This window comes from Athene cunicularia (genome assembly GCF_003259725.1).
Source record: "Athene cunicularia isolate RWA chromosome 2 unlocalized genomic scaffold, athCun1 chr2_part1, whole genome shotgun sequence".
Classification (NCBI taxonomy): Eukaryota; Metazoa; Chordata; class Aves; order Strigiformes; family Strigidae; genus Athene; species Athene cunicularia.
The window spans coordinates 8,564,995-8,585,677 of record NW_020799095.1 but is presented as its reverse complement, the minus strand read 5'-3'; the positions used below and the strand labels follow the sequence as shown (position 1 = coordinate 8,585,677).

Sequence of the window (20,683 nt, the reverse complement as noted above, 5' to 3'; positions counted from 1 at the left end):
GATTTGATCTTAGACGAAGATCAGCTTCAACTGAATTACTGCCACTCTGGAATGAGATTTTGGTATTACAATAGACACCGATAAAGAGTTATTTATCATCAGCGGGCAAAAGAAGAAAACCAAATCTAGTATTAAGAAATCTGAAAAAATGAATAGAGAGTAGAAGTAGGAGTATGCCATTGCACAAGTCTCTGATATATACTGAACAACAGTTCTACTACCTCGTCACAGCACACTGTAGATGGTAAACACTATTTAAGTGTTCAAGAAGTGACCAGAAAACTGAGGAATAATTCATTGATGTCCACTGAGTATAAAAAGTTACCAGTCTGTCTAGCACAGGAAGTCCCTGAGCTGCAAATCAACGGCAACTGTAAGAGTATCCTGATCAAGTAGAGTTGCACCTTTCTGAACAGTACTGGGCCGCAGCTATATAAAAACCGTATTTAATTGCTATGCATAGGAATTGTAAAAGTATCGAAATACTGAAATTATTCTCCTTCAAAAAGGGTTTTAATTATACCATAGTTCCTTCCTGACAAGCCCACATCATTCAAAAAGAATAAAAAGTTAGTTTTATTTTACTTCACACACTTTAATAAATGTCAGTCTCCTCAAAATATCATCCATCTTTTCAAAGTCCAACTTTCAAAGATACTCAAGATCACGACCTTGACTGCAGTTAAGGTGTGACTGACATTCTTAACATTTTGGGGCAGAAAGGAATCCTTTTTGCTTGAAGTTGTATCCATTTTTTCTAATGTAGCAAACAATTAGTCATAAGGAAAGCAAATGTTTTCATTCTTGTAATTACAGTATGCTTAAAAGACTGAAGAAAAAAGCAAGACTTTTTTACAGTGACTTAGTATTAACACCAAAAGCATACACATATTAAATACAACAATCATTTCTTTCCAGTAGGTTTGCTTGTAATATCTCCCACTTTCAAAGTGCATTCTAATTTAAACAGATTCATGTCACTTCTACTGGGAGGCAGTGGACACCCTCAACCCATCATTCTGTTAAAGTCCCAATGGTTTTTTAACCTGTCCAAAATATTCATCTTTGAGAACAAAAAATCTGACATCACTTCCAAAGAGAAATAAATACTATAAATCTTCATATGATGACCTCTTTCAGATTTGGTAAAGAAGTTGAAAACTGACCACTGCTACCACCTACCTGAAGCTTCTATAAAAAGAGCCATTAAATCTTTTAAAATGAAATAAAACTAGTATCAGTTAACATTGTTAAATACTAATCAGGCATCACACAGGTATTTATTAATAAACCGTTGACCCAGACACTCAACCATGTACCAACAGCATCCAAAATGCACTTCATTAATTTCTCACAAATAAAATATTATTTATTAAGATTGCCCAACTGACTTAAGCCTGCTCCAGTTAATGACAAAGGACAACGTGCTTTTATTCATAAGCCTCTAAACACCCACTCACTAACTACAGCAGCCAGTCTATAATCCAGATCATGCTGTTCTTCACCTATACCACTTAAAACATAATAGTTACTTCTCCTTCTTAATTATTTACCTTAGAATTACCTTCCTTGTGATGTTTGGCACAGGATCGAAGCTGAGTTATCCAGTATTGTTTCTCTTTTGCATCAGCAGCTAGAACAGAAACAAGAAAATGCAGGGAATCACACACAAATCAATACTTTTATTTCTGCATAAGAGAAGAGGGTGGGGCAGGAGGGGAGATTACTTATTGGTTAGGATGCACTGTAGATTCTAAATTACACATACTTAAGTAGCATAAATTCTTCAGTACAAACACATCTAAACCTCAGTTTAAGATGCTGTTGCCAGTTGGAAGAGATAAGCTTATGAGTCTTCTTCACAGTTATCTCCTTCAAGTGTTATTAAAAGCAGAATTACCTAAAGATGACTGGTTTTTAAAATTTTAATTCACTTCTGTTTTACTCGTCTCTCTCCATGAGGGACAAGGGCCACAACACAGCATTTAAATCAGTAAAACCTCTACACTTACTCAGTCAACTACCAAACTACTAGCACCCCAGATACTGAAGTATTTCTGTTTTAATGTAGTTCAACCAATTGTCTCTTTAAAGCTGTGTGTCATTAGCATGCAACTTAAAGACACAAGAATGAGAACTACAATTCCCCCACACCCCTTAGAAAACAGCTTTAAAATTTTTTTAAAAGATTGTCATCTATATCAGGTGGCTTCTGTGTCAGTCTATGTAGGAGAGAGGTTTGGTTTTGTTCTAAACAAACCACTACTGCAGTAATCCTAATTAATAATACCAATACAGAGTTGATAATTTCAGTAAATATTTTACGCTTACTTCCTCTGCTATTAAGTATCTCAATGGTTACTGACTCCGCATAAAAATTATTTACCGATTTAAATCATAGATCTCATTAGAAGCAGCATATTGTATGTATTTGATAATCTGAAGTGACTGAAAAAGCATAGTGAAACCACAAGTGTTCATGATTTCTAGCTGTGCAAATTCCAAAACATTTATAACAGAAACTCTCCCTGGTTGTTCCTGTGTTTCAGATCTATGCATGACACAGCAACACAATGTACCACAGGGAAGTCCTGCATACTTTGTCCTGCTATAAAACTGATAAATTGTGGTCAGAATAAAACTAAAATAACTTTAAACTTCTGTTACACTGCATTACATGTCACTTTTTAAATATCAGTTTGGGTTTTTTTATAACCTAGTTTGATATGAAAGTATCCTGATTAATCAGCCATACTGAAAGTATCTTTGAATCAGAATATCACCTTCTTTTTTTTTCTTTTAAATTATTCCTAAATGTAAGACAGACAAAATAGAGTCTATATTTTCTGTCTTACATTTAGGAGCAAGGAAAGGCAAAATTTTATGTTAAAGGTGCATTCAATTTTTCCAAGATTGACAAGAACAGAATATCTTAACAGCCTTCCACTGACAATTTTCCCTTCTCCAATACATCAGCAGATTCATTACTGTACATTATCTGCAAGATGGTGGCAGGGGAGAACAATATTAGAAATTATACACTGTGTAGTGGACAGCAATGAAAACAGCTTTTTTTTGTCCTTTGGAAGCAAACAGGATATGTTGTACAATCAAAATGCTGCAACAGCAGCTTATAGAAGGCATCTTGAGGCATCTTCCAGCCTTAAAAGTCTATATATTGTAAATTCAAACATATTTAACTCCAGATTACTCTTCCACTGTGCTTTCTATTACAGTATGCAACAATATAACTGCATAACCACTACTTTCTCACAGTATATGGAAGTAAAAGAGAAATGAGATACGAGATAAGAGATGCAGAAGCAGGAATGGGAGAGAAGTATGGTCCATCTGGCACTTTAAGCAGCACTATACCTCTCAACTTATACATTTCTCCATTAGCAGAGTATACCACCAACATGTGTGGCACTTCATCACTGGGCGATATTATAGCTCCAGCTAAAGACAAGGTTCCTCGTGGCTTCTGATTTTTACTTTGTTCATTCACGAAATACTGCAGAATCCCCGTCTCAAAGTCCAGCACAAAGTACCTGTTCAAAGAAATTGCAATCATATAGTATTTCTGTTGAAGAATTTTTTACATATTTATTCAAAGAGCACAGACTGTTCTTAAATCAAGGTTATAAACAAATGAAGGGTTTGTAATAATTTTTTAAGGTACTGTTATTTTGATGACTAGGTTTGATTTTTCAAAGGCATGTGTGAGCTATTCTTTTACTCATTATTCTTTCAAATTAATGGTGAGGTTCACATACAAGACATGAAAGCAAGGAAAGGAGTTTTTAACTGAAGAGGTTCCACTAAAGAAGTATGAGACTGCTATGTTTGGAGGGGGTTTGGCCACTCCCCTTTTTTTCCATTTATAACCTTAAAAGACATTCAAATTCCCCACAACTAATCCTTCGGTAAAGTGACATTGTTTTTGCAGAGGGATGAGCACAATTAAAGATACCATGGTATTTTCACCTTTGTGATAATATTCCACATACAGATGTTGAGTGTAATTCTGAAAACTGGCCAAGGGAATTAAACATTCATTCAGTTCCCAATAAGTACTAGGTAGGAAGTATGGACACCCATGTATAAGAAAACAATGAGGAGGCAAGAGAAGCGTAAACTCCATTTGGTCATTCTGCTAACAAATTCTAACAAAGAAAAAACCACTTTTACTCCTAGTCATATATTTAGGATGAGGAAATAGCCAATAAAAATCCAGAAACCACAAAGATTTTTTAAAAAGAAAAAAAAGTTTTTACAAACACTACCCATTCGACCATGAACGAGCTGCTAGGACCACAAGATAATACAAACAAAAAGAGATTAATTGCACTGTCCAAGTGCACCAAATGAAAACAAAGACCTTTTTCAATCTCAAGAGTTGAAAAAAAATTTTTTCCTCAAATAAATCTGTCTTTCACAGCAGCACAGATCTTAAATTTCACTCGCCTGTGAAAGTCATCTATGCTATTATACAGAGCAACTACTTAAAACTTTAGCTCTTTACCAAGACGGGATGGACAGCGACTTCACAGCAGGAGGACAGTTTGGCTCACAACAGACTAGAATAAAGATCACACACATGCAGGTTTACCCCTTTAGCTTCTACTAAATACAGCCCTAACAATCTGGCTAATACAACTAACATGGGCATTTGGAAAGCATACTATTTGCTACTGTTCCTCTAGACAGGATTAAAGTTAAATCTCATGATTTTGTGTACACTATTTCAGAAACATGATGAAAGCAATCATTACCTACGATTTACAGAGCTTCAGACATTCTGCTTGGGCAACCTTCCTTTGCCACATTTATGCAAAACCCTCTGCTGCCACTGCCTGCACAATGGAACAAAGATCAAATTCTCTTTAAATTATTACAGATTAACAATCCCTCTCCCAAATAACTATAAAACAGTGCTTCACTAAAGCCCTCACTCCTGCCTTGATTCTATCTCCCACATCTCCCATGAGTGCCTCTTCATCCCTGCCCTCAATACAAAATGAAAGCCTCCCTTTTGTAGTCATTTAGCACCTCTCTTCACCAAAAAAAAAAAAAAAAAAAAAAAAGACTAAAGAAATGGCAAGCTGAATGCCAACCACCACAATGTTTTCCACAGAAGCGTTAAAAATAAGGAGGCCTTAAATGGAAACTCCCAAAATTTCAGATTACCTTATTGACTTGTATTACACCAATCCATAACCTTCCTGTTTTGTTTGACTTTTAAATGATTTTACAATACTGCTCTCCCACTTACAAAGCATTTTTTCCTATTCAGGTTGCTTAGTAAGGAAAGATGATGCACTTAACTGCACATGAAAACAGCAGAATTGGAAAACATACAATTTAAAAAGTCAGACTTGCACATTTCATTGTAAATTTTAATTTCACTCATTCTCAGTTTTCCTTATCCATTTTAGGAATATCTGTTACACATTCAGGAGAAAAAGCAGAGCACTGAACAGAAGTCATGCTGTGTCCCTAAGAAAATTATACAGTAGCTTGGCCCTAGAGCTAGTGCTTCTCTCCATCCAACTGGTGAAGGATCTGGAGCATATGCAGTAGGAGGAGCAGCTGAGGGAACTGGGGTTGTGTAGTCTCAAGGAGGCTGAGGGGAGACCTCATCGCCCTCTACAGCTCCCTGAAAGGAGGGTGCAGAGAGCTGGGGATGAGTCTCTTTAACCAAGAAGTAAGCCCTAGGACAAGAGGGAATAGCCTCAAATTGTGCCAGGGAATGTTTAGACTGGATATTAGGAAGCATTTCTTTCCAGAAGGGGTTGTTAGGCGTTGGAATGGGCTGCCCAGGGAGGTGGTGGAGTCCCCATCCCTGGAGGGGTTTAAGAGTAGGTCAACATAGCGCTGAGGGATCTGGTGTAGTTGGGAACTGTCAGTGTTAGGTTAATGGTTAGACTGGATGATCTTCAAGGTCTTTTCCAACCTAGACGATTCTGTGATTCTGTAACTGACAAATTTTCAGAAATCTCTGTGTTTAGCCATTAAGTCTAGGCTTTATACGTAGCAATGTCCATCCTGAGCCTGTGCCATCCTCATTATGATTTCATTGTCCTTTTATTACTCAGGTACAAATCATTTATTTCAGCCTTTGTTATCAGGCCATCTTTTATCGATTACTACCTTAGACGTCATCATTGTGGTTACTGCAGTACCACTCTACAAATAACAAAAAGAACAACAGTTTAAAAAAGAAAAAAGAAAGATGAGGCAAGAAAAATCATCTTCCATTAAGACCAAAGGATTCAGGGATTAAAGTTCCTCTGAGTCTATTAGAACAAAATCTATTAAGCTACATAAATACTAACAAGTACTTCAACTTGGAAACCTTTGTATGCTAGACCAGCAAAGCACTCCCAGAATGACTGTAAACTCCATAAAGATGGGCTCTGCATTGCCATAAAGCTACCCCAGGGAAGGAAACCAGCCATTCGAGTACAGAATACACCTTTACCAGGATAGTAACATCAGAGAGCAGCAACTTTTGCAAATCCATCCATCCAGAGACAGCATCCTCCCACATCCTTGTTATCACAGCTACAGCAGTAATGTTAACTCGACCTTCTTGCCAACCCTAACCTATTTCATGTAGTCTCAGAAACACAAAACATTCATTGGCCTTGTACTTCCAGTTTCAGTACCTGTGATGTCTTAGTTGCCTGTAAAAGCATGCAACATGTTTCCAGTGCAACTCAAGCAGTAATCTTAAGGGGGAAAAAAAGTAAGCAATTCTCACAAGTCTTAGCATCGCCCTCTTCAAGTATCCTGCCTTCTTTCTTATCTCAGGGGAACTAGTTTCTATATCTGCTAACTTTGACAGTCATACGAGAAAAGAGAATTACCTACAGAACCGTAAGTCCCAACTGCCCAACAAAAACTGGTCATGTTAACAAAATAGCTTTCCTGTGACTCTGGAGAGCTCAGGAACTTTTCACAGGCATCCTGACACTATTCATATCACACAGAACCAAGTATTTGCTTTTCTAGAGTTATGGTTTGCACAACTCCCCTTTTCACCTTTCGCACTGTGTTATCACACAAAAAGATCGGAGTAAACTGCACAAACAACTACAGTCTCACAAGAGAAGGAGGGGTACAATGCACTTTGAAAACTGCTAAAAGATAGCAAAAGCCAGAAGAGGGAATAAGGAATGAAATGTCAAACCAAGCAGCACAGGACTTCATACAAAGGAGAGGGGGAGGGACGGAAAGAGATAGAAGAAACAGAAGCAACTTTCAGAAACATTTTCTTACATCACAGACCAAGCGATGACCCAGGTCAGACCATCACAAAAACGCAGAAGAAATGGAAACCAGATTCCTTCATCTTAAAAGGATGAAAAAGCATTATATATAAAGCAGAACATAAGTAAGAGAATGATACGTGTCCCATTTTAGAAGCCCCATGTAACTGTATCAAAACAACAGGGATATCTTTTGAGTTCCAAAAGCCATTTGTTCTGAACACCAGGGATATATCAGCACTAACCTCTAGAAAGGATTAATCTTGCCACCTTATCCTGTATTTCTCTACTGGCCTTGCTCACAGAGCACACATTTACCCGTGATGCCATATTCCTGTAATTAGCTGCTTTAGAGAACAGTCAGGTAAGAGCTAGCAGAGTCCAGTTATGTTGTACTAGACACATAATTAGTGTTATACAAAAATGATGAAGTAACTGTTACTGACAGATACTTCCAAGACAGCTATATTTTTCAGTTATTCCAGAACCGGACAAAATCATAATTCTGGATTTTTTTCCTAAATTAATGGTAAGCTATAAAATTATTGCTTTAAGACATTTTAAGCAGTTTTAACTGCTTTGACTGCTTAAGCACTGTTCAAAGTAGACACATAAAATTACAGGAAGAAAAAAAGTAGGCCATTTTACAAAAGAAAAGCCTTGGCCAATTGGATTTCTCACTTTAAACTCAAATCTGTTCAGAGACTACAGGCTTCCTGCTCCTCTGGCCCAGCCTCCCTCAAGCTTCTGGGATTCACCAGTATACTCCCCTCTGCCATTCAACCAAATGCATATCAATTACAATATAAAACATTCAGCCACACCCAGCAAACTAGAATTTTATTGCTGCTCTATCAAGTTAAAAAAGAAAAAAAAAAAAAGAAAAAAACACAAAAATCCCACAGTCTGACACTACAAAGATTTGTTACTCATGAACTTGTCAATATAGCCTGATTACACTTGATTTCTATTTTACTTCCCATATTTCAAAAATCAGCACACCATTAGAATAAATCCTCAGTTTTACAAATTCTGTTAACTATCTGTATTAATTACATACTCATCAGGTTTCATTTCATATCCCCATTATCCATTCACTGTTACAGTCTTTTAAAAAAACAAAAAAGTCAGGCAGAACTACTATGACATATTAGGCAGTGCAATTATGTTGCCTTCTGAATTCTTAGAGAGGAAGAGAATGCACCACTGTACCAATACACTATTTCAACTGGATTTTGCATTCACCGATATGAGCATTCATTATAGTAATAATTATAATATATTAATATTGTATATTATGATAATTTATTATTCATTCCCTATACAAAAAGAATTTAAGAAAAAGCAATAACTATGGTTTAAAAAGTGGTAAAATGATGGTAATATAGTAGATTAAAACGGTCTACCATCAGAGCCTGTCAACAGAGAACAGCAGCTATACAAGTCTTCCATGAGAAAATCTGACATTTCCAACACTATTCCAGTTTGAGGCAATTAAAAACAAAAAAAAAGTTTTAAAAAAACACCCAAAAATATCAGAAGCACATGATATGAACATTTCTCATGTAACTTACTTACCTCACTGGATTTAAGAATTTTCATTTTCCCATTTCCAGTCAAATTAAGCATTTCCAGATCATCCAGTGGAAATGCACACTTTAAAAAAGCCATCAAAACAAAATGTTTCTAGGCATTTCAGCATTCAATTGCACATCCATAACATGGTGCACTGCTCACTGAAACTGTCACTCGGATGCAAGTCTGCAATGCACCCAAAGGTATGTTACCAGCAGAAAAAATACCTCTTAAAAGAACTTCCTTCTTTTCATCCCTTATTCTGAACACATCTGAGAAACTAACCATCTGAAATAAGTTTTCACTACTCTGCAATCCCAATAAGTTTAAGGTAGGACTGCCAAATCTTTCCATTGTGTATTCCTAGTGATTTGAATTTTCCCCACACCCTTCTTCCGCAATTAAGGCAGCTTTCTGGACCAGATTTTGTGCAATCTGAACTCATAATGTGATAGAGGTTTTATATATAAAGGCTGTTGCAACTGCACAACTACAATCCCAGTCAAATCTTCAATTATGGACTCAGTCTGCTAAAAAGCTCACCTCCTTTGGAAAGCAGCATCGTATTAATTACTTCCTTGGGTTCATAAACTAGCCTACATTGGAACCCATGCTTCAGTTAGACTGTATCTAATCCCAAAGCTCATCTGGTTAAAATTGATATGGATGTCCAAATACTGCACAGTAGCATAGGCAAATCCTTTGACTAAAGACAAAATCTTCCATAATCTCCAAACAATAAAATGGTTTTCATTATATGATGACCTAGCACAGCAACTACTTCTGGATGGAGAGGCATGCTGGGTTTTTACAGCAGGCTAGCCTTGGTTTCAGCTTTTTGGAGATCTTTTTCTCTGTTACTTTTTCACTGATGGTTAGAGGAGCTTTTTGCTCTAAACATCACTTTAGCTCTTCCACAGACTCCTTTTCTCCTAAACCAGTCTCACAATACACACTTTATGATTATTTTTTTTTTTTCCACTTTAACCATAAAAATGTGAATTGTTCAGATAAAATACACTGGTTTGAAACAGCTCAAAGTCTTCACCCTGATTTAAAACCCTGATAGACAATGTCACCTTCCCTATCATATTAGAAAAGTAACAATTCATGTATTTCCCCTTCTCAGACTGCTGAATTTATTATTCCAGTGTGACAAATATTATGCTCCACTACACATTTCAGCATCAAATCAGCTCAAGAACAGAAGCAGCTCACCAACAGAAGAATATTCACTACTTTCTCTTTCTACCACTTTCTTCTCAACATTTCTGAGTTTACAAACACATGTTTTTAACTCCTTCCCAATTTTCCTCCAGTCACTGTCAGGGCATGTTCTTGAATCCATAATGCTCAAAAAAGACACTTTCAAGAATAAGGAACCATACTATTCTATAATTCTCTTCCTTTTTTTTTTAAGGTAGTTTAAAAAAACTAGGTAAGAATTATAGGCTAGAAGGTAAATGACTGTGTCAAAGAAAAGCAAAGTTTATGGTTCCAGTAACTGAATGAGATGTCATACAGAAATATTTCACTTTTAGGAAACTCTATCTTATTAGGCCATCTCAGAGATGACATTTATGCAACTGCTTAATTCTTTTTTCTTCCTTTTACCATGAGCCATAAGATTAATGGAATTATTCATGCCAATAAAGATAAAGCAATGGCCTACACATTTGACAGTCAAGGACTTCAGTATTAAAAATCATCTCTAAAGTTGTCATGTAAAGAAAGGTGGTGAGGAAAACATGCTTATATTTCATTAACTGTTTAACATCCTTTATGCATTGAGGTTCCTCAATTTATCATATTTTCTAACATAAGAAAATGTAAAGAACTACAGTATTCATTAAAAGCTTTACTGACTTTGAGCGTCTCAATGAAAACTGGATTTTTAAAACAGTAATTTCTCTGCATTATTGTAATTGCATCAGTCAAGCTGAACTACAATCTGCTGGATACTTTTAGAAGTGTTCCTATCTATAATGGAGATAAGAAATAGAGGAAGTATTATGCACATCTATAGATAGACTGCTTGGTTTTGATCATCATGCCCTTCATGGTTTTAACATCCACAGAACTCTCACACAAATAAAAATCTTAAGAGAAATTTCCCTTCCTGTTTTGTCAAGAACCAGTCAATCTTTTAAGTTTACAAGAAAGCCCACTTTATGAACCAAAACATATTTCTTTCTGAGCATCTGCAGAAACTGCAATTGCTACCAACCAGCTCATCAGTTTATTAACTTCTGTCTGCCATGCCAATTACTTTCTATGACCTGAAATTCCATATAGTCAGCAACAGACATACTGCCTAAATTTTATTTAAGTAAAAAGAGACTACAGAAGGATAAATATTAATATTAATTTTCTAATTTCAAATAGATTTGCTTAGGGGTTGCTTTTTAGGACTGAAGGAGGAGAAATAGGCTTAAAAATAATGCATCCATTTTTACCCATCAGGCTCAGAAGTCATACAGATTTGTGGAAAAGTACCTTCATCATGCTAATCTATCCTTTAGCACAACATGGCCACATTGTGGGGTAAGAACTGCAATTCAGAGGCAAACACATAAACAAAAGGTACACAGTGGAGAGGTTAATACCATAAACAGCACTCACTGCTCACAGCCCACCAAACTGGCTGGCTGCCCAATGCTACTTTGTGTCATTTAGTAGAGCTTGCCACCTTCCTTTTTATTTGCTCTAAATTCACTACTAAATAATTAAGTAGACTCCAATTTTTGCATTGCTCAGAGAGAAAAGGCTAGCAGTGACATAATTGGGGGAATAAATAGGCCAGTGCAATCTTAATTCTGGCAATGTTATTTCCATCTCAATTCAGATCACAGATTAAAACCAAGAACTTCCAGACAAGAAAATACATTTTCCTTCATAAGAAAAACCACCAAGGTCTAAACCAAAATAAGAACAGAGTACTTCCACATCACTTCTAATAATCTGCATGTAATGAAAGGACATTACACTTTAGAAAGACTTCTGTGCAATTCTAAAACAATATACAGGAAGCATACAGAGACAACTAGTTACAACCAATTCCATTCCCCATCTGAGGGGAAGGCACTGCTCTGTATGACACAAGACTGCTGCTAATTTGGTTGTCACTGAAGCCAGGTCCACAGGATAGTCATCTGCAGTCATTTAGGCATTAAAATGAAGCAGTTGTCCAGTTTACTCTCTCACAATGACACCTTTCCACCTTATCTAGGAGCAAGACTTTCCTCCTCTGAGAAACGAAAATTACAGAGACCTGCTTTGGAGCCTGTATGGACAACTGCTTCTCTGCTCCAAATCTTTACACACTATCAGTCTGTCCCAACTAGCAATAAAACACTTATCAATAAACAAGGCAACTATCAGAAATCAAGCTCTTCGTTTTCTCCTGTTCTCCCAAAATCTAGCTAAAGTAGGGTTTACATTAAGATGTTTAGATTTCACCTAGTCATCCCAAGAGGATGCAAAGGAGAAGAATGCATGCACTTTGTTTAGTCAAGGAATATTCTAGTTGGAAAGTACCTAAGTCTATCCAGAGAAACAACTCTTAGGAGGACCTACACACAAACTAGGTGAGTAGTAAGTAAATGAGAAAAAAATTACTAATTTGCTTTCAGGACCATAAAAAAAAAAATTACCTACAAAAAAACAACTAAACATTGGGGAGGGGAAGAAAATCAGTAAAAATTGGAAAAAGTCTTTCTTCCCCAATATATATATAATGAGACATTCAATTGCACCTAGCTTGTGAAAGCAGCTTTTCCATATTACTACTAGTAATTCTCTCTACTGACATTAGCAGTTGTCAAAACCGAGGCTGAACAAACAGCTGCATCACCATAAAGTTTTAAACATCTCCCAAAACTGAGCCAGCAATGAATGGCAGGAACCTCATTGCCTATTCTTTTCTGTAAGAAAAAAACACACCAAAATCATATGCAATACAGAAATATTTGACCTTCCATTAAAACATGTCACCTTTTTTTGCTTGTCGTTTTCTGCAATGGGTTCCATAAGATTTGACAGGTTTGGCAAGCACACTTCACATCAAAAATTGCCTAGTGCCTAGCAGCAGCTCACCTTCCACAGAGTACTGACAAAATACATTATAAAATAAACAGTTTAGAAGATGGCCTAACATACCACAAATACAACTCTCCAACAAGCCAGATAACAGATTCAGGAAGCCTGAAATGCTGAACCAAAGGCTCTACCAAATACATTAAACACACTAAGAAAATGTAAGGACCCCACAGACCTATTTGAAGGAAAGTAATCAAGAAGAAGGTAACCCTGATTGCAGCCACTGTGAACACAGCTGCTCAGAGCAGTAATGAGTCCAGCAGTGACCAACACTATTACATATTATTCTTTCAACAGTCTCTACTTTCAGTAGGACCATGTAAACACACACAGAGAATACATTTCCAGTAAGGTCATATATGAAGACAGATCAATAATGAAGTGAGATTTGACCAAGGGCAGTATTTTACGGAGATTTCTGTCTCCTACTTGCCACATTTGGCAGGAGACTTCACAGTCTGAAAAGAGAAGATGTGACCTTAGCTTGGTCCTCCTTCTAGTACTTGCCATTACAACATGCATAAATGAATCAAATACATCCATTTGACAGCCTAGTTCTCATGCAACATAATGAGAGAGTAGCAAGTCCGGTCACCTAATAAAATGCCCCAACAACACGCACTCACAGGGAGCCTGGAACTGCTGGGTTTGTATCAGCACTACCACACAACAACGTTTAAAGAAAACCACATGCCACTGAATTTGTGTAAATCAGCCAGGGCTAAATCATAATTTCATCTCAAACTACTATCACCCATAATCCAGATTCTCTACAATTTGCAACTACTAAATTTTGGCAATCCCAAACATACACACACCCTAAAAGAAACTGCTGAAGAAAAAACATCTGTTCAATTGATATATCCCCATACCCCTCTCCTCCTCCTTTGGCAACTAGAGCCTGCTCTCTGAACTGCATGAAGAGAGACAGATACTATTATTAGAAGGACAGAAAATGTAGGAAGGAAGCAGTAAACTCACACACACACACACACACCTCCCCATGTCTATTGCACAGTATCTTCCACTGGCCCCATCCTAAACTTTGGTATTATCACTTCCCTCTTATGGTGTGCCAATGATGAACCAAACCCTTATTTGCAGAGGCAAAGTAGGTTTATGTTTCTCTGACTTGTGCCTGCCAACTCTTCCTCTCTCTTCTCCAACAAACTGTGCTCCTCACTGTTCAGAACTAAGCCTAACTCAAACCAGCACTACTTTTATTGGATATTATGTCCCATCTAGAGGGGGTACCTTCATACATCAAATATCTGCAGACTTTTAGAGCTCCCTTTTGCTGCCAAGAACTACAGACTGTATATAGAAAACCACTCAGCTACGAGACAACCAGTATGACCCTGAGTTTTTATGCCAGACCTGATGTTAGTTAGGATTTCACCTGGAGATAAAATATTTTCAGAGACTGAAATATTAATGAAACAAAGGCACAGAGAGTGACCATGAACAACAGCATCAACGTTGAAGCTGAGGAAGATACAACTGCTGAATGACAAACCAAAAGGATGGCCCAAACACACCCAGGCTGGATTATGAAGCAAACTATTCAAGTAATCAGACCACACAATAGACTGCAAATAGAAGTAACTCAAATTACAAGACTACTCTAGCTTCAATTATAGTAGCTACAAAGTAGTTCAGCTACTTAAAGTGCTGCTTTCTGCTCAATTCAACAAGGAGGGAACAGAAATTAGAGATATCATTCAAGTCATATCTTGAGCCAATTACACAGACAAGAGGAGTCTTATCTCAGCCGGAAGTATCCAGGCTGCATGTCTCCAAGTTAAAAACCAGAGCAATTATCTATGTAGGTGAAACCTAATGAGTCTGTTCCTCACAGGTGAATATGGTTCTATGCACACCAGTAACAGCCTGTAGTGGTAAATCAGGGAACTTCCGGAGTTGACCTGCATATAAATAAAAAGGAGTAAATGTCAACGCAAGCAAATTGGCCGTTGGGAGTTCTTTCCAATTCATTTTTACTGCTTACTGGAAACCAAGGTTGCTTTAAGACAGATTGTAAAAAACCCAGTCACAGGAAAGGTGTCTTAAGTCATACAACTGAATTGTAAATTCTATGCTATAAAATCTGCACTATTTTGTATACAGTAATTATTGAACAAAATAGCTACATCACTGAACTTCTTTGCTGTTACTTAGCTCTTCCCTCATTTTTAATTATTAAACATGAACTATAAAAGGTTAGAGAGGATTCATAAACTCTCAATAAAAAGATGTCACCAGCCTAAAAGTTTTCAATAGAAAGATGTTGCGGAAAATTAATTAGAGCAGTCACACTTGTCATGGTTTATGGAGACAGAACCTCAGTTTTATTACGACCACTCTGCTGTCAACAAGGGACAATTTATAGAGGAAAAAAAAGTGGAGGGATGAAGGAGTAGACAAGCAGAGTAGTTTAACAGTGGAATGTGCCCAAAGGTTTTCAGTAAAAAACCCCCTAAGTAAACAGAAAAATCTGATCATTTGACACTACAGTGAAGAATAAAGCACTCTACTAGACAGACTTCCAACCACCAGCCAGAGAAAAACACTCTCCTGCACTGGACTATATGTACTACAGGGTAATTATTATGCTAGTGGAGATTGGGGGTTTTTCCTACTTCTCACCAAAATTAGTTCATCACCTCCTTGAACACATCCTTAAAGGAAAGATTTAGTTGGTTACTTCTTCCAAGGCCTACTACGTGATCAACAGAAAAGCCAGCATGAGACCACAATTTGACAGCATGTTTGTAACATTTTCTTAAGCTACATAGAGCATTGTACTTTGTCTTGATTGCTGCATAGTTTCAGTAGACTAAAGCAAGCACATACTGGAAGCAGCAAAGATGTAAGCTGGAGTACTTAACAAGAAAGATAGCAACACCCAATATATATTTAAAGATCTTTTTTTGCCAGGTTAATTTTCTGCCAGTTTAGTGAGCTGAATTCCATTACCATGCTATCAACAGGACACCAGAGTCACAGCAAAGTAAGAGGGAGTAAGAAGCAGTGAGGTGTATTCAAGGAGGTTGCTCCCCTTTTGTTGACAACATGCTCTTAATCCAGTTCAAGAAGTCTCATTAAACCAAACCTCTGGGGGCTATTTTAACAACATAGCACTTTATTGCATTTATCAGCAGGGACAGAACTGTACAGAATAATTCTGATGCTTCTGTTACTCTCATTTGTTATTTCCTACTTCCAACACTATGAAGTATCATAACTGATGGTATATGCTCTGAGGCTTGGGGTTTTATTTTTCAACCACAAAGGAATAACCATAATACTTTCTTTTTTCATTCATTTCTCCCCTATACCATACTCTTGACTCCTGTCTTATCACCTGCTAATAAAACCTATGTATATGGAAAATTAAACCTACAAGTGAAAACACAAATCTACATTCAACACTCCCAGGCACACTGTGTATAGATCTAGTTATACCATTCCTGCTGCAGAAAAAGCACCCTCTTTCAGAAGGGTGATGTATGAGACACACCTAGGATGCTCTCCTCTGGTCATATCAGCCTTGAGATATTAGTTCCTGCTTTCTCTAGTCTTCCTGGAAGAGTAATGTGCAAGAAACAGTACCAAAAGATAACAAATAATAATAATTAAAAAAAAAATCATTTGTGTAGAGCAAGCAGAGAAACATTCAAAAGTGCACAGGAATCTAAATGAGTCTGTAAAGGCATTCTACCTTCTATGTGTGCTTTCAAAAAGCTTATTTTTGCATTCTAAATCTTCAAAAACTTCCAACAGGTACCATTTAAAAATATTAAGTCACATTTATTGCTGAATACCTGCAGGCTTCAAATCACGTTACTAATGCATGCTGTGGCAGGAGAAGCTGTTACCTCTTAACATTGTCTGCTCCCCTCCACTTCATTGCCAGAGATCATCATCCCTGCAAAGCAGCAACCAACCAACCCACCCTACCGAAGTCCTGTGCTCAGTGATACTAGAATGATGGACTTTTGGCAGATGATGTTATGAACAACAGCAGCTGATGGCACTGACAACCTCTACTACAATGGTTAAACGATCGAGGAAGAAACATGCGTGGTAAAGGAGTGATCAGAAACAGGCTTTCATTGACTGAAACATATGATTACTTCCCTCTCCCTCAGAAATTGGTGTGCTAGGCTTACTGCCAAGCATTACATTTATAGATCTTAGATTTTCTTTACAAGACAAAAGTTACAATCAGCTGAGCTGTAGACATGAGGTTAAAACCTCTTCCTTCCTTCCTCCCCTGCTACACGGTCACAATCCATCCCTTGGGTCCTCTCTAGTGCTCAAACTCAGTGGTAACCAATTTAATTTGCTAAACCAGTGGAAAAAAATACACAAGGAGGAGACAGTTGGGAGACGGTCTCCCCCATCCATTGTAAGGTGAACTAGTGGCTCATCTTCTGGTCTCATAAAAGCAGATGGTACAAGCTACCACAAAAGCAAAGGAGGGTCATTTCTGACACCATCTACCAGCTTGACCCAAACCAAAAAAGGCATTCATGCTAATTATATCAGCAGGCAACAACTGGAATATGCAAAGTAATTTGTAACCACTAAAACATTTTAAAAGCCTACAAATAAACAGAAGCCATGTTCATTTTTCCCTCTTAACTATGCAGTAAGTTTTACATCTTCTCCTAATCTGCTTTTCCAACACTGTTATTTGGAAGAAAGTCAGAGTTATATAATTCTGTGTAAGTTACTGATATGAGACTCTAAAGAACTTGACATTCCTCTGGAAGCTAAAACCCTTCCAAAAATTATATTTAACCTGATTTACATTTGATGCATTTCCATGGATGAAGACAGAAAATCTGTACAGACATCCTCTTATAGGTGTTTGCATTCTATGTGAACAATTCCATTCCAAAGCTACTATTTTTAAGAAGATACATGAAGTAGCTCTAGAGTTCCTCAACACATAGAATTCTTTTATGATCAATAAATTAAAATGAAGGGGAAAAAAAAGGTTAAACATCAGATACAAGTCCTTAAAACCTCTAAATCACTTACTTTTAGATAGAAATACAATGTCTTGCACATTTACACCACAGTCCACAGCAGTGGTGCAAAGCAAACAGCAGTTGTTCCACCAAAACCTCAGTAAATTGTTCCATTAACATGATTGGGCAAATTGAAAAAGCTGTCCTTAGAAAGCACAAGTGAAAGTCATTTGTAATTTCTCACTCTTCCTCCTCAAGGAAGAATTGCTGATCTGCACTTTAAAAATCTAGTTCAGCTAAACTAGCCTTCCTCTATTTGGTGTCACCTCAGAACTACTGCTCTGTCACCTTCATTTCTCTGTTCCCGTCACTGGCCAGTAGTAGTGCTCAGCACCACATCCCAGTATAGCCTATAAAATAATAAGAGTTGTAGTTAGCTAAAGAATAATGCAGCCATGTCGGTCTTTGGGTAGAAGAGGAACTTTGCACAATCATCCATCCAGCAGGAACAAGATTCATTTCCTCTGCAGCTACAAGCATTACATGGAAACCACTGGGCAGTATTTTCAGCTGGGGTCTGTGACAGATACACCTGACCCCAGCTGTACTTCGGTTCAGGCTGACTAAGGAGCAACAGACCTCACTCTGTGTGGTGAACCTGCAAGCTGGAAAGCTCCTGACTCACATACAAGCCTGTGAAGCTGCCTCAGAAAAATATTTCAAAAGGTGGTCTCAAAACCCAAAAATACAAGATAACTTAAGTACAGAACAAGATACCAGAGCTAAAACAAAGACATCTATCTTTTCTATACTATTGACTAGTAGCCAACTACTTCACTCTACAAATATTACCATCAGGATGGGCCCAGTTGGAGCTCTTCTGAACTGCAGCTGGACTGGTATAACACCTTGAGCAGGGATGCCTCTCACAGTTTGAGATCCCTTATCTGAGACTAACAGATGCTTCTTTAACCAGAGAAGAGAGATCTCTTACCCACGACAGATCCACAGTAAGTGAAAGATAGCACGCTGAATTAATATAATGAAACATTACTAACCCATGTAGCTACTCAATATTATTATAAACATTGTATAAGTACTTCCATTAGACATAAATAGTTGTCTAAGTCCAAGACTAAGACTGGACACAGCCACAGTGAGGCTCTATAAGGAGTTTAGAAAGCAAGGAGGTCCACTCCGAACCTTGTGACACATCAGGAGGGTCCTCCCTACTCTCTGTATTTCTTCCATTAGACATAAACCATTGCCCAAGTCTGAGACTAAGACTGGATCCATCGGCACCTAGGCTCCTATAAAGATAAGGAGTTTAGAAAGCAAGTGGGTCCACTCTGAACCTCATAATTCAGCAGGAGGGTCCTAGCTTACTCCTTGCATCACCAGTCTCTATGTGAATCATTCTAACTCAATTCTAATCCAATTTTCCTTTCTATGTTTCTTCCATGCAGTAATTAATAAGGTGAACTTCACCATCAAACCTATTGAGCCTTGTTAAACCACTGTTAAACTTTGTTAAATTCCACTGAAATTGTTGAACTCTGTCAAATTATTCTTTCACCTCAATAAAACATACTGCTGCTTCTCTCTTTTGAGTGAGGTGCATTCCACTTATGCACAACAAGGTCACATGCGTTAGTCACTGTACATAGCAGTCCTGACTTGACAGCTTGTCCAGCACACAGAGAAGCTCACTTGCTGCCCCATTATCAACTTTCAACTACTCCAAACTCCTGTAAAGTAAGATGTTATGCAATTACATGCAACAACTTTCTCCCAGGCTGAAAAAAACAGCTTCTCCCACAGTAGCAACTACTTTACTAATACGAATTTTAGACAGGCAGTCAAAGAAAACAAACAGTAAGAACAATTTGAACCACTAAGTACCAGCAGTCCTTAGTTACAAATTAGTTTCTACTGCACTCAGTACTACATCAATTTCCATTTTAAAATTATGAAAAAATTTATTTTTTAGGAGACTCCTACATTACATAACATACGTTTCTGTCAAATCCCTTGTTATATCTTACTGAACTACTGAGAAGAGACATTGGCTAATCAGCTAGCAAGCAGGTACTTTTAAATAAAATTTGGCATCATTGTTAATACAAAAGCAATTGGTTTGCTCTACAAAAAGGCACAACCTCACTAGTAACATTTTAAAAGCTTAACATAATTTGTTGTCATTCTGATAGTTACAATCACACTAGTTATAAAAGTAATTCAGAAATTGCTCATCTAATCCACCCTCCCACACAAATAAAAAAACTCCTTTGGCATAACTGAAATTATGAACTTTTGAGCTATGAACTATGAACAAACAGCTTCAAAACAGAAGTTTAAATTCTTCACTTCTGCAGTAAACTAGTACATGGGTATTAAAGAAATAGTGTCAGTAATGAAAATACGATAGCAAACCCAATTTCTTCTAAACATGCTGACAACATCACTGTTTATCAAAGGTATAAAGTAGAATCACCTGCATGTAGAAGATCAAACCATGGAACAATGAATTAACTTAATGACACAAAGATTTTTTTAAAGTCTGCTTCTAGTTCAACTTCAGGCTTTTTAGATTCTCTCAGGTCAGGTTTGTGCTCTCCTTTTTGACAAAACCAGCATTAAATATACTATAGCAAAACAGCAGGCTTTTTTTCCATGTGATGGGAAATAACATAAGTTATGAGATTTATATTAAACTTGAAGTTTTATGGTTCTAGCACCAGATAGAACCCCAAATCT

General features: G+C 37.2%; 1 protein-coding gene across 1 annotated transcript in view; it reads right to left on the bottom strand.

Moving 5' to 3' along the window:
• OSBPL10 (oxysterol binding protein like 10) overlaps positions 1-8,876 on the bottom strand; it is an 89,172-nt gene extending 80,296 nt beyond the window's left edge. The window contains exons 1-4 of the mRNA XM_026842909.1: positions 8,853-8,876; positions 6,154-6,189; positions 3,376-3,583; positions 1,554-1,633 (exon numbers count right to left, since the gene is read on the bottom strand). Of these exons, the coding sequence (XP_026698710.1) occupies positions 1,554-1,633; positions 3,376-3,583; positions 6,154-6,189; positions 8,853-8,876 (348 nt within the window). The remainder of the gene's footprint in view (positions 1-1,553; positions 1,634-3,375; positions 3,584-6,153; positions 6,190-8,852) is intronic.
• Positions 8,877-20,683: the final 11,807 nt, after the last annotated feature.